The sequence below is a fragment of the Danio rerio genome, chromosome 17 (assembly GCF_052040795.2).
Source record: "Danio rerio strain M-AB ecotype USA chromosome 17, GRCz13ab, whole genome shotgun sequence".
NCBI lineage: Eukaryota > Metazoa > Chordata > Actinopteri > Cypriniformes > Danionidae > Danio > Danio rerio.
The window spans coordinates 53987501-54000000 of record NC_141037.1 but is presented as its reverse complement, the minus strand read 5'-3'; the positions used below and the strand labels follow the sequence as shown (position 1 = coordinate 54000000).

General features: G+C 35.8%; 1 protein-coding gene across 3 annotated transcripts in view; it reads right to left on the bottom strand.

Annotated features, from left to right (window-relative positions):
• plekhd1 (pleckstrin homology and coiled-coil domain containing D1) overlaps positions 1 to 12500 on the bottom strand; it is a 44211-nt gene that overhangs the window by 16744 nt on the left and 14967 nt on the right. For all 3 annotated transcript variants that reach the window (XM_087291152.1, XM_087291151.1, XM_087291150.1), the window contains 6 exons: positions 9806 to 9882; positions 9591 to 9682; positions 9426 to 9478; positions 9168 to 9262; positions 4446 to 4539; positions 4070 to 4260 (listed from right to left, as the gene is read on the bottom strand). In XM_087291152.1, the coding sequence (XP_087147278.1) occupies positions 4070 to 4260; positions 4446 to 4539; positions 9168 to 9262; positions 9426 to 9478; positions 9591 to 9682; positions 9806 to 9882 (602 nt within the window). The remainder of the gene's footprint in view (positions 1 to 4069; positions 4261 to 4445; positions 4540 to 9167; positions 9263 to 9425; positions 9479 to 9590; positions 9683 to 9805; positions 9883 to 12500) is intronic.

The following is a 12500-nucleotide window of genomic DNA, read 5'->3' as shown; positions in this document are numbered from 1 at the left end:
ATTATATTTAGAAATGTGCTAAAAAATATTCTCTACATTAAACAGAAATTGTGGAAAAAAATAAACAGGGGGGGGTAATAATTCTGACTTCAATTGTATATATATATATATATATATATATATATATTGGTTCTTGAATCTGATTGGCTGATAGCCGTGATATATTTAAGTAATATCAGCACCCGAACAGCCTCTTTGCCCTTTATGTATCACTCCACCCACATACAGCCAGCAACAAGCAGACACCACAGTTTGACAAATATTACTGCAGTTAGACAACAAAATATGTATATAATGTAATATAGTTGTTTAGATTGCAAGTTCATTTGCAAGAATAGTGCCTATTTTAAAATATTTACAATTTCTGAGAGAGCTCGTCAGGGACAGCTGATGCTTTCTATCCACAAGGTGGCGACAGAACTTCATAATAAGCTCTTACACTTAGAAGCTTAACAGTCTGATTTCTAACTACAGCAGATCAAACCAATATTAAACTGGTAAGCACACCTGCCAACATTTCCGTTTTTCAACTTTGGTACAGTAACCGATCGCATCGGCCGCCCAAAACCCGCTGCACCCTGTTCTCAACCCCTCCCTGGAGCAATCCGAACACCTAGCAGATTGAAATAGGCAAAGTCCGCATGTGTTTAGCGTTTTTCCTTATTGCAAACACAACAGCAGTCTGGTAACGTAAGTGGATTTGTTGTTGTTTTCGGGGTTCATTATTGTGAAATCCTGTTTGCAACAGAGAAATACTGTAAACTGTAACACTGTAAAAAGATATCTCTGTAGATGGATGGCATTTCATGTCATGTTCAGCCTTATAATCTTAAAATGTGAGCAAAATCAGCAGTTTTGTCATCAGTTTAGACATAGAGTCATTCAAACACTAGCTCTAAAGTGACGTTGGTGAATTAGTAACGGCTTCAGCTGTTTTGACGTCAGCTGCAGATGTGAATGAATGGCGGAAGAAAGTAGTTCCTAATAAAAAAAAGAGGGTTTTTAGACTCTTCGTGTTTGATTTTCTTATTTATATACACAATTGTGCCGTTGAACTGTTATATAAATGCAATATCAGACTCGTAGCAGTGCGATATGGCTGTATATCAGCACTGGTGGGACTGCTCGGATTACGGCCTCATGCCAACGCACACCTCCCACCAGTGCTGATATACAGCCATATCGCACAGCTACTCGTGTGATATTGCTCATATATATATATATATATATATATATATATATATATATATATATATATATATATATATATATATATATATATATATATATATAGTTTTTTTTAAAGTATGTAGCACTAAGCATATCATCCAATGTGTGAACCCATTTACAATTCAAATGCAAAATATACCACTACTATTTTTTTCGGTAACTTCATAAACAAAAACCTCCTAAATCATTTTGTATCAGCCGATAGGAAAATAAATCCTTGATAATATTATTAAGCATTTATCAATCAATGTGTTCACTAATATACTGTGTGTTACCTATTTAAAAAATGTTCCTCTGTGTCAGTATGGTGATGATATAAGATTTATTTTTAACAAAGTAAGAAAAAAAAATCAATTAGATTTGATCAGGTTGTAATTGAAAATCGTGTTGTGTCATGCATAATGGACCGAACAGCACAGTCACATTTATATAAATCCTTATTTTGAGGTCATTTAGCCCCACTAGTCAATCCACTCTTTTTGTTTTCTGCTTCACTCACATCTAATCAATAGACTGGCTTATTTAGGGATCAATGTACATTTCCATTGTCACTAATGCACTTCCTGTCCTGGACAAACTGTGTTCACAAGTGGTTCCAAATAATATGTACAGTTGAAGTCAGAATTATTAGCCCCTTTGATTTTTTTCTATTTTTTAAATATTTCCCAAATGATGTTTAACAGGGCAGGGAAATTTTCACAGTATGTCTGATTTGTATGATATTTTTCCTCTAGAGAAAGTCTGATTTGTTTTACTTCGGCTAGAACAAAAGAAGTTCATTTTAAAGTCAAAATTATTAGCCCCTTGAAGCTATATTTTCTTTCGATAGTCTACAGAACAAACCATCGTTATACAATAACTTGCCTAATTACCCTAACCTGCCTAGTTAACCTAATTAACCTAGTTAAGCCTTTAAATGTCACTTTAAGCTGTATAGAAGTGTCTTGAAAAATATCTAGTCATATTTTATTTACTGTCATCATGGCAAAGATAAAATAAAAGTTTGTAAAACATAAATTGGGAAAAAAATAAACGGGGGCTAATAATTCTGACTTCAACTGTATATACAGGGTATATGCAGGGATCCTAAAGGCAACGGCAATACCTTTTTAAGACTTTTTAAAGATTTTTTCAAAATATTTTAAGACCTTGTCAACACTTCAAGTTCTGATCAGTATCAAACCTTTAACTTAATAAACTATTGTTAATAAACAGTTGTACTTAAATGAATGAATGAAGCACAACTGTGCAACAGTACTCCGATAAGCTCAAAATAAACAAAGCTTAAAAGAAAAAATCATGTGGTTGTTTTCAGCGACAGTCACTGTTTAAACTCATCTTTCTCCAACCAGGAGTACAAAAACTTACATTTTCTTATTGTGCCATCTGTTTCGCTCTATGGTTTCGCTTCACTATGTGGAGAGCGTCACATCACGTACCGCGTTTGTCACAAATTATGTCACCTCACACAGCTGGAGAAGCTTGGCCGGATGCGCGAATCTAGCATGCCATTGTTAATATTAGGAGGAAAATAAATATATTTATGTTTCTTTGGAGTCAAACACTTTGGACAACACTTTGACCTTGTAGAAACATGACTAAGACTGTTTAATACTATTTAAGGGCCTTCATTTTCTAATAATTGATTTATCAACTTTTAATATTTTTTAAGACCCCTGTGGACACCCTGATATATATATATATATATATATATATATATATATATATATATATATATATATATATATATATATATATAGTTGAAGTCAGAACTATTAGCCTCACAACTCATTTCTAATAACTTTCTAACAATTTATTTTAATGATGACATAACGACAGTAAATGATATTTTACTAGACTTTTTTCAAGACACTTCTATACAGCTTTAAGTGACATTTAAAGGCTTCAATAGGTTAATGGGGTGAACTAGGCAGGTTAGGGTAATTAGGCAAGTTATTGTATAACAGTGGTTTGTTCTGTAGACTATCGGGGAAAAATAGCTTAAAGGGGCTAATAATTTTGATCTTAAAATGGTTTTAAAAAATTTAAAACTGCTTTTATTCTAGCCGAAATAAAACAAATAAGACTTTCTCCAGAAGAAAAAAAAATATCATTGGACATACTGTGAAAATTTCCCTGCTCTGTTATGCTGTGTTCACACCAGATGCGGAACGCTCAAATAAATCGCGCTATTTGCACGTAAATAGCCGCATGAACATTTGAGTTTACTCGCTTCATTCGCGCATCAAAATCCACTTCATTCGAGCGTCAAATTCAACTCAGGACAGACATGGATTCAAGTGATGGGCAGGGCTTCTATCTGTCTGGTGACTCTAGCTTCGTTGCTAAATGGCTAACATGGATTTTATTAAGAAAATAACTGTGTTTATGTGCTTTATGAAGGCTGAAAAACAGCATCGATACGTTTAGGGCCGTGTCTGAGTCTACTCGATCCTTTAAGAGGTGCATCCAGCTTTTCGCCATTCGCGCCTCACCATTCACGCCGCAGGATATCTATTCGCGCATATGCATTGACTTAACATGTAAATCACTCGTGCTTGACGCTCCATCCACGTCTGGTGTGAACACAGCATTAATCATCATTTAGGAAATATTTTAAAAAGACAAAAAAATTCTAAGGGGGGCTAATAAATCGGACTTCAACTGTATATATATATGACAGCAAAAAAATCTATTTTTATATTATATTATCATATTATGTTTTTAACAGGTAGATGGAAAGTAAATGATGTAAGTGAACTATCACTTAAATCCCAGAAGTCTAAATCTGAAAATAAGCATTTAATATGAAATGCTCTTCTTAATCAGATCATCTCACCTCTCTTCTGCTTGCTCTTTCTCTTTCAGCAGGCTCCTCATCTGCTCCTCGATTTGCCGCAGGTTGCCCTGAAGCTGCATCTGAGGATTCTGGGAGTCTAAAGATCCCCGACGATCACTCCCTGTTTCAGCCACATCCTGTCCCCTCTCTCGCAGCAGCTCGAGGGTGCGCTTTTTCTCCTGGGACAACTCCTGAAGAGACACCAGCATTTTTTATTGGCTTTTTCAGAAACATTTTCAGTCCTGGCAAATTGAACCTCATCATTTATAAACAGAACTTCACTGTAAAGTGCTACTATGACCCCTCTCAGTCTCAGCGTTCTCATATTAGACCTATCAAACACATTCATGATTGCTTCAAGTGTTGTGTTTGATACCTCCAAAGACTTCTGCAGAAGTGTGGAAAGATTATGAAGCTCCTCTTTCTCATTTTCCACTCCTTTCAGACACTGAGCAGTCCCGTCCAGATCTCTACCAACACAGAAGAGAAGAACATGTTCAGATCTTAGGGCTCTATTTTGACGGTCCATGCGCAGAGCGCAAAACGCAGGGCGCAAACGCTTTCAGGGCGTATCAGGACGCGTTTTTGCTAATTTAAGGACGGGAAATCTACCTTGCGTCGCGGCGCATGGTCTAAAAGGGTTGAGTTTATTTTCCTAATGAGTTATAGGTGTGTTTTGAGAATAAACCAATTAGAGTCTCATCTCCCATTCCCTTTAAGACCCAGCTGCATCGCGCCAAGAGCGCATTCGCTATTTACAGGACGCAAAGTAAGTCTAAGTGGAAAAAAATTAGCATTTCACAAGCAAACAGTTAACAGTTAACAGTTTTTTTAACAGAAAACTGTTAAACAGAGCATCTACTGCCTGAGAATGAGAGATAATGGATCACTTTCACTTTCGCTCTTGGATAGGGAAACCTTTACGCACAGACATCAATTAGTCTATAAATAAATACTTTTGTTTGTTAAGCGCAAATATTCGTTTCAAAACTATTTCTAAACTCAGTTCTAATTTCAGCAAACGAATAAATGAACAATAATAACGAAGTGTGGTCAAAAACCTGAGTTATATCCTAAACACATGCTGTGCCCCATATGGTCTAAAACCTGACAGGTGGGCAAATCTAAGCTTGTTTTAATAAAACAAATATAAATATGGATATAATAAATAATACTGCTAATAATAATAACATTATACAAAAGCAAATTGTTATGAATGAACTGAAAAAGCCTCCCGAGATGAAGAAGACATAAAAGCAGTGGTTTTTCATATTTATGTAGGCTAGAAAATAATGTTTTGTAATATTTTAATCCTTTATATTTATATTCTATATCTATTCTTATTATATACTATATATATCTTTAATATTTACATTTTTTCATATGTAAAGATATTTGCATATTGCTCTCTCTCGTGGGTATTAAGCAGTGCGTAAGCAAAGCGCAACTCTGTCTGCCTCAGAACGCCTTCCTTTTTAGACCTGAACGCCTATGGGCGCACAAATGAGCGCTAATGCATTTGCTATTTAAACAGCGTAGCGCAACGCCTCAAAACGGCTCTTGCGCCAAGCTGAAACTACCAATAGACTATTGCGCCGCGTCTTGCGCCACACTGCGCCAGGTGTATGATAGGGCCCTTAATCTCTATCCAGGATAAACTGCACAATCAATCTGAGTGAGTGATATCATCAGCCCAGGCTCCTATTGGAAATGCATGCCTCAGCCTACATTTCTGTGAAACATAAAATTTGTTGCTCCGTTTGCGTTTAGTTGCTTGTTTCAGATGACAGATCCACTAAAGGGAGCTCTCTACTAGAGCTTGGCAATAAAATCGGTATCAGTATTTATTGACTGTACACCATTGTCAATAATGATTAAAAAAATTCAGTATGAAGTTTCGCTATGAAGCGCTATAGTTTTATTAAAATGTAGCCACTGAATGTGCACCTTGGAAGCAATGCCAATAAGCTTTAGGTGTAAGTTTGTCATTAGCCCCTTTTACACATACAGACCTTTTCGGAAAATTACCGGCAATTTATCGGAAAGTTGTGTATGTGTGAACAGGCCCTTTTTGAAAATACCGGTAAATTTGTTCTGGCTATTTTCCGGAAAGAGTAGTTGTTTGCTGGAATGCTGCACTGTGTGAATGCCGGAAGATTGCCGGAAAGAGCACACGCACATCTAGAACGTGCTGACGTGAGACGTCTACTGTAGCCAATCAGTACAGTCAGACATATTCACATCCTCGCGGTTTATGAGAATAAAAGCCTTTGAATATTTTTCCAGACACATTTAACTGCTAGATATTAGTCAGATAACGTTTATATGTTCATCTTAATGCCAACCGTGTTAATATTTATCGATAAGATGCTTATGATAAGCCGTTGTTTGTTTACCTTCAAGCTTTGCGAGTGCCCGGGAAACAGCCCGTGAGCGCCAGCACACACCCATATCATGTACATCTCTGTGTTATGTATATGTTCACAATACTGATCCATCCAAAAAGTTTGTGATGTAGTCAAATGTTTACAAATACAAGCGCAGCCGTTTAGAGGTCATTTATGGTTAATGATGTCAGAATTTACCGGTATTTTGGAATGGATTTTCTCTTTTGCGAAAAAAATTCCGTAACGTCCTTGCCTGTGTGAACAACGTTTTTTTTTAAATTTACCGGTAAAGTCGTTCCGGAAATTTTCCATATATTTACCGGTATCAATGTGTAAAAGGAACTATTTCCAATAGAGGCAGTTGGGATTTTCCAGTTACACCTACAGCTGAAAAACATCTAAACTTTCCGAATGTCGCAAGCACACTGCTATTCATGTGAGTACTAACCAATCTGCTTCACACTTTGTATGGAATTTACACATTTCAGTATTAACGGTAGGATAATTACCAACACGGCACACCCAAACACTGCAGTGCTTTTTAATTTTCTTCATAAACTTGTATCAGAGCTGCTGCAATGGTTTGTCCATTTATCCTCCTCTGAGTTGGTTGATGGTTGCCTAGTTACATAAAGATGACAGGGGAGCATGTACGCAAAGCGCATTAAAAATGGTGAAGGAAACCACGCGCTCACGTGTAAATGTTGGGTTGTGATTGTCACTTCAGTTCAGAATAACAACACACGTGAAAATGAGTGCACTGGCTTGCAGAGATTGTAAATAAAAAAAAATGTAAGGATGTCATCAGAGTGGCTTTTTGGTTTCTTTTCTTGTGCATCCCAGCCACCAGCACCCCATCTGAAAGCTTTTTTTTAGCATGGGGGTATTGTAGTCATCCTGCTTCAAATTTTGTAATGATGGCTGGTTCCTTAACTTGAAAGCTCAGATTTGATTATCAAAATTGTGTTGTTTACATAGTTTGAGGTTTAGTGTTATTATTTACATCTTAAAGTTTGCCTTGATTTTTCAGCATTTACACTTTACCATTGCACAAAACTTTGTAACAATTTATTTATAAATTTTAAGAGTCTCTTTAACACTTTTTTTATTACTTTTTTATTACTTCTATTACTTTGTTTTTTTTTATTATAAAGAGATCAATGGCAGTGGGATTGGATCTCACCACCCTCAGGTCGACCATCTGTTTCGGTAATACATAGCAAACTTAATGATCACACTTCAAAGCCTATTTCTATCAAACTTATGTGGAATCGTGAACTAACAGATTTTTCGATTGACTGGGCCAGTGTGTAGTCTAACCTAATCTCAACCTCTGAAAACTTAGCTCACCGTCTTATCCATTTCAAAATTATACATAGAGCATACATAACTCCTTATAAAAGGTTTAAAATGAAACTGCAGTCTAACTACAACTGTTATATCTGTAACACTGTATCCTCGGATAATTTTCTTCATATGTTTTGGAAATGTCCAATTGTTGCCGTCCTGTGGTCTCAAGTAAATTCTGTTTTGTCCTTTTTACTACAAGTTGATTATGGGTCTAATCCTGGTTTATGTCTTCTCAATGAAGATACTAATTTCTGTACAAGTACACTAAAGAAGAGAATGCTGTTTGCTGGTTTTACAGTCATACAAAATTGTTTTTCTCCGCACACACTGCGTGCAAAAACATTTTGGATTCATTGGCTCTTTAAAATAGTGACTTGTGAAGCTACAATAGCACAAATGAATAAGGCTAGACCTAGTACCATTGATGCATGGCAATGCCTTTCTTCCAGCATTTTGGGCTATCTAAAGGAATGACAATGTAAAGTGTTTTTTTTTGTCAATGTAAATCTTTCAGATTGAAAATTGTTGATACGTCTGTTGCTCCCCCTCCCCAGTTTGTTTGTATGTCTTTTTGTTTTGTTAATCTAAAGTCAATATAACGTTGATCACAAAAAAAAAAAAAAGAGATCAAGGGCTCTATTTTAACGATCTAGGCGCAAAGTCTAAAGCACAGGGCACAAAAGCATTAAAGGCATGTCCGAATCAAAAAAAAAAATTGTATTATTTATTAAATGCATATTTATATTTGCTTTACTAAAAACAAGCTGAGATTTGTATACCTGTCAGGTTTTGGACTATATGGGACATATAAGAGAAGAACAAGAAGAATCATGTGTTTGGATATAACTCAGTTTTTTGACCACACTTTGTTATTATTGTTCATTTATTCATTTGCTGGAAATTAGAACTGAATTTAGAAATAGTTTTGAAACAAATTTTTGCGCTTAAAAAACAAAATTAATTGTGTAGGCTTATGGATGTCTTCAGTGAGTGCGTCCAACACGTTTCCTTATCCACGAAACAAATTAAAAGTGAAAGTAAAAAGGCCGAATGGAGGAGGCTCATTCTTTATCCTCATACTGCAGATGCTGTTTAACTGTTTTCTTGTTAGTGAAGTGTTCACTTTTTACACTTACAAAGTCCGGCCATGGCTCGACGTAACTGACTCTTAAAGGGAATGGGAGATGAGACTCTGATTGGTTTTATTCTCAAAACACACCCAGAACTCATTAAGAGCATAAGCTCAACCCTGTTGGACCATGCACGGCGCAGAGCATATTTTTCCATCCTTAAAATAGCAAAAAGCACCCTGCACTTCAGACTTTGCGCCTAGGTTGTTAAAATAGAGCCCAAAGACTTACAGTTTAATTTGCTCTTGTTCTGTTCTCAGCTCTTGGACCACTTCCTCAAACTTCTGCTTTTCTTCCTCCAGCAACTGATTCAGTCTCTCCAGCTCCTTACAAATCACAGATACAATCACATGAATGCACAGACGTATTAATTCACCAATCACTTTTAAAATGCACAGAAAGCTTATAAATCTGACTTCAACTGTATTTGTAATAAACTAAAGAATTGAACATCTGCGGGTGTAAATTTATCCATATTAGAAAACTTACAGCTTTCTGTTCTCTTTGCAAGCACAGCTCCTCAGTTTCCTCCATGAGTTTATCTACCAAAATCAACACAGACAGAACAGGTCACTCTTAACAGTCTGGATCTCATTAAAATGTATTGTATGTTTACTATTTTAAAAAGTGAATGAAAAAAGAAAAAAGTCATACCAAGGTATTCTTGCTTTTCCTTAGCAAGTTGTAACCCTTGAGCTTCAAGACTCTCAATCATAGCTTCGCCCAGCTGTGCGTTCTTCCATGTGCTTTAAAGAAAATAAATCAATGAATATAAACTGTATAAAACATTGCAAACAAACTGTTTTAAATATAAAATACCTTCATAAAAAGAATTTTAATTTTGTGGTGTTATAATTTTGGTCACTCACACTTTTCCGGACTCTTGCAGCATCTCCACCCACTGGCTCTGCTCCGACACTGATTCTGCAGCCAGCACAATGTTTCCCTGAACAAAACAAGCAGGAATATCGAACAACCTTGACTTTTATTGATATTTTATTTCATTATTTGTATTTCCTGGAAATACTCAGTGGTGAGGTCATTGTGAGGTACATAATCTTACAATAAATAAAAAATAAGGTTGCAATTTACTTGCAACTTAACTAAATAAATTATAATGAATGAATGAATGACTAAAAAATAAATGTAAAAGCAGCTCATTTCGAACATCAGTTTTCCATTTATTTTCATTTAAATCAAATAATACAGAGGCGGTTCATTCTGCTGTGGCGACCCCTGATAAATAATGGCCCGTTTCCACTGAGTGGTAAACTACGGTTTGGTTTGGTACGCTTTTATGGCCGTTTCCACCATCAAAAGACGTACCAAACCGTACCGTACCGTACAACTTTTACGGCAACCTTTCAAAAGAGTACCAAACCAAGAAAAGGTACCCCCATGTTTAAAATACACAGCCGAGAATACAGCGTAAATATATATATATAAAAGCAAGTGATATATATATAAGCAATATCACACGAGTAGCAGTGCGATATGGCTGTATATCGGCACTGGTGGGAGGCGTGCGTTGGTGGTTGGTGCCTTAGTGGCTCCACCAGTGCCGATATACAGCCATATCGCACTGCTACGAGTGTGATACTGCGTTTATACAACAGTTTGACGGCATAATTGTGTATATAAAAACAAAATCAAACATGGAGAGTCTCAAAAACCCTTTTGTATGAGGAACTACTTTCTTCCGGATTCAAATCATTAGCTGACAGTTAAAAAATTGAGTGTGCATCTATTAACATTTAGATCTGTAGTGTCTGCTTTTTGCTGGTTGTATCTGGGCGGAGTAATACACAAAGGGTAAAGAGGCTGTAGGAGTTCTGATATTGCAGAATATCGCACAGCTATCAGCCAATCAGATTTGAGAACCAGACAGAACTGTTGTATAAATATATATATATATATATATATATATATATATATATATATATATATATATATATATATATATATATATATATATATATATTTACGCTTTATATACATATAATAATGTTATATGTATTAAAATATTATATGTATTATTAAACGCTTTACATACATATAATAATACATATAATAACGAGCCATGGTCGACCCGAGCTTAAACAAACCTTGTCGTCGTCTCAATAAACAGCCACAAAGCCACCCTGAGCCCTTTAGTTTTTTACGAGCCAGCCTGAAGCGCGAGCGGTTTCGCTTTCTTGCTTAAGCTCGCGTACGTGTCAATATCTGAAATAACAAACTTCTTGAGCTCATGATAATAACATGCGCTTGATTATTGACGTGCTTTTGAAACCCGATCCTGACGGAAACGCGAGAGTGACACATTCAGAAAGAAAAGGACTAACGAGAGAGTGAAGCGCGGACAAAGGAAAGCCCGACGAAACTCAAATTGAGCAAATTGTTTCAGCAACCTGAATCACAAACAAACTGCCATGTTTAACATCGCATGCAGGACTATTGTGAACTGGGAATGACGGAATTACTCTCTAACAAAGATTACATGTGCTGGTGAAGATTACAGATACAAATGAGAGGTTTGCTCTGACTCAGGGCTATGATGCGTGATGTTCATACACCTAAATAAGGACTAAATGTAGGATGTGTGTAGTTTTTCTGTAGTTGGTAACATTTCGGAGACTGTAAGAGGTTGTATGTGTTCATATATGTTCATTTATATATTTATTTTATTTAATTGCGGACGTTACAGTAGGCTATTGATCTGCAGTTATAATCAAATCATGTTCATGGAAAGGTTAGTAATAAACATTTATCAACAAGTATTTATGTGTATAAAGCATAGTGAAAGTTTTATGAGAAGTGCTTCTCAAATAATATGTAAGCGACCCGTACAGCTTTACTGTAGACATGTATTCGAGCGAGCATGACGTCGACTTAAACTTTCTGTCATACACCACGGCCACCAAAAAGGTAACCTTGGTAGTGGAAACGCAAGCCTAATTAAGGTGACCCGTACCGACCCGAACTGTACCGTACTGTACTAGTCAGTGGAAATGAGCCAAAAGGGACCAAGCCAAAGGAAAATGAATGAATGAATAATATAGAACATAATGCAGTATTTACAGTAAATAAATTTATTACTTGCAATGCAAAAGGCTTAAATGTGATTGAGAACATTTAATTATTTTACTGATTGTTGCTTTAACTATTGGTATTCTTTTTAAACCACTAACAGAGTTGACAATAACAGAGTTGACATTGTATTTTAAAGATATTTATGCCTTTTTGTAGAAGCAATCTAACAGGGCTGACAAGAATAATTATTTATTTATTGTTTTACATATACTACAGAAAAAATAGATGTTTCAGGCTATTATTTACCAAGACGGAGACAGTCTTATATACATTAGGTATAGTGGGTGTCTTTAAGTTTATATTTTGAAGACAAAATGTCCGTAAATACACATACAACCTTTTTTTTTTTTAGATAACGTGATTCAATTTATGTTAACTTCCCATAACTGGGAAACATCCAAACACACTTATTCACACACATACAATACGGAAAATTTAGCCTACCCAATTCACTTATACCACCAGTCTTTGGAC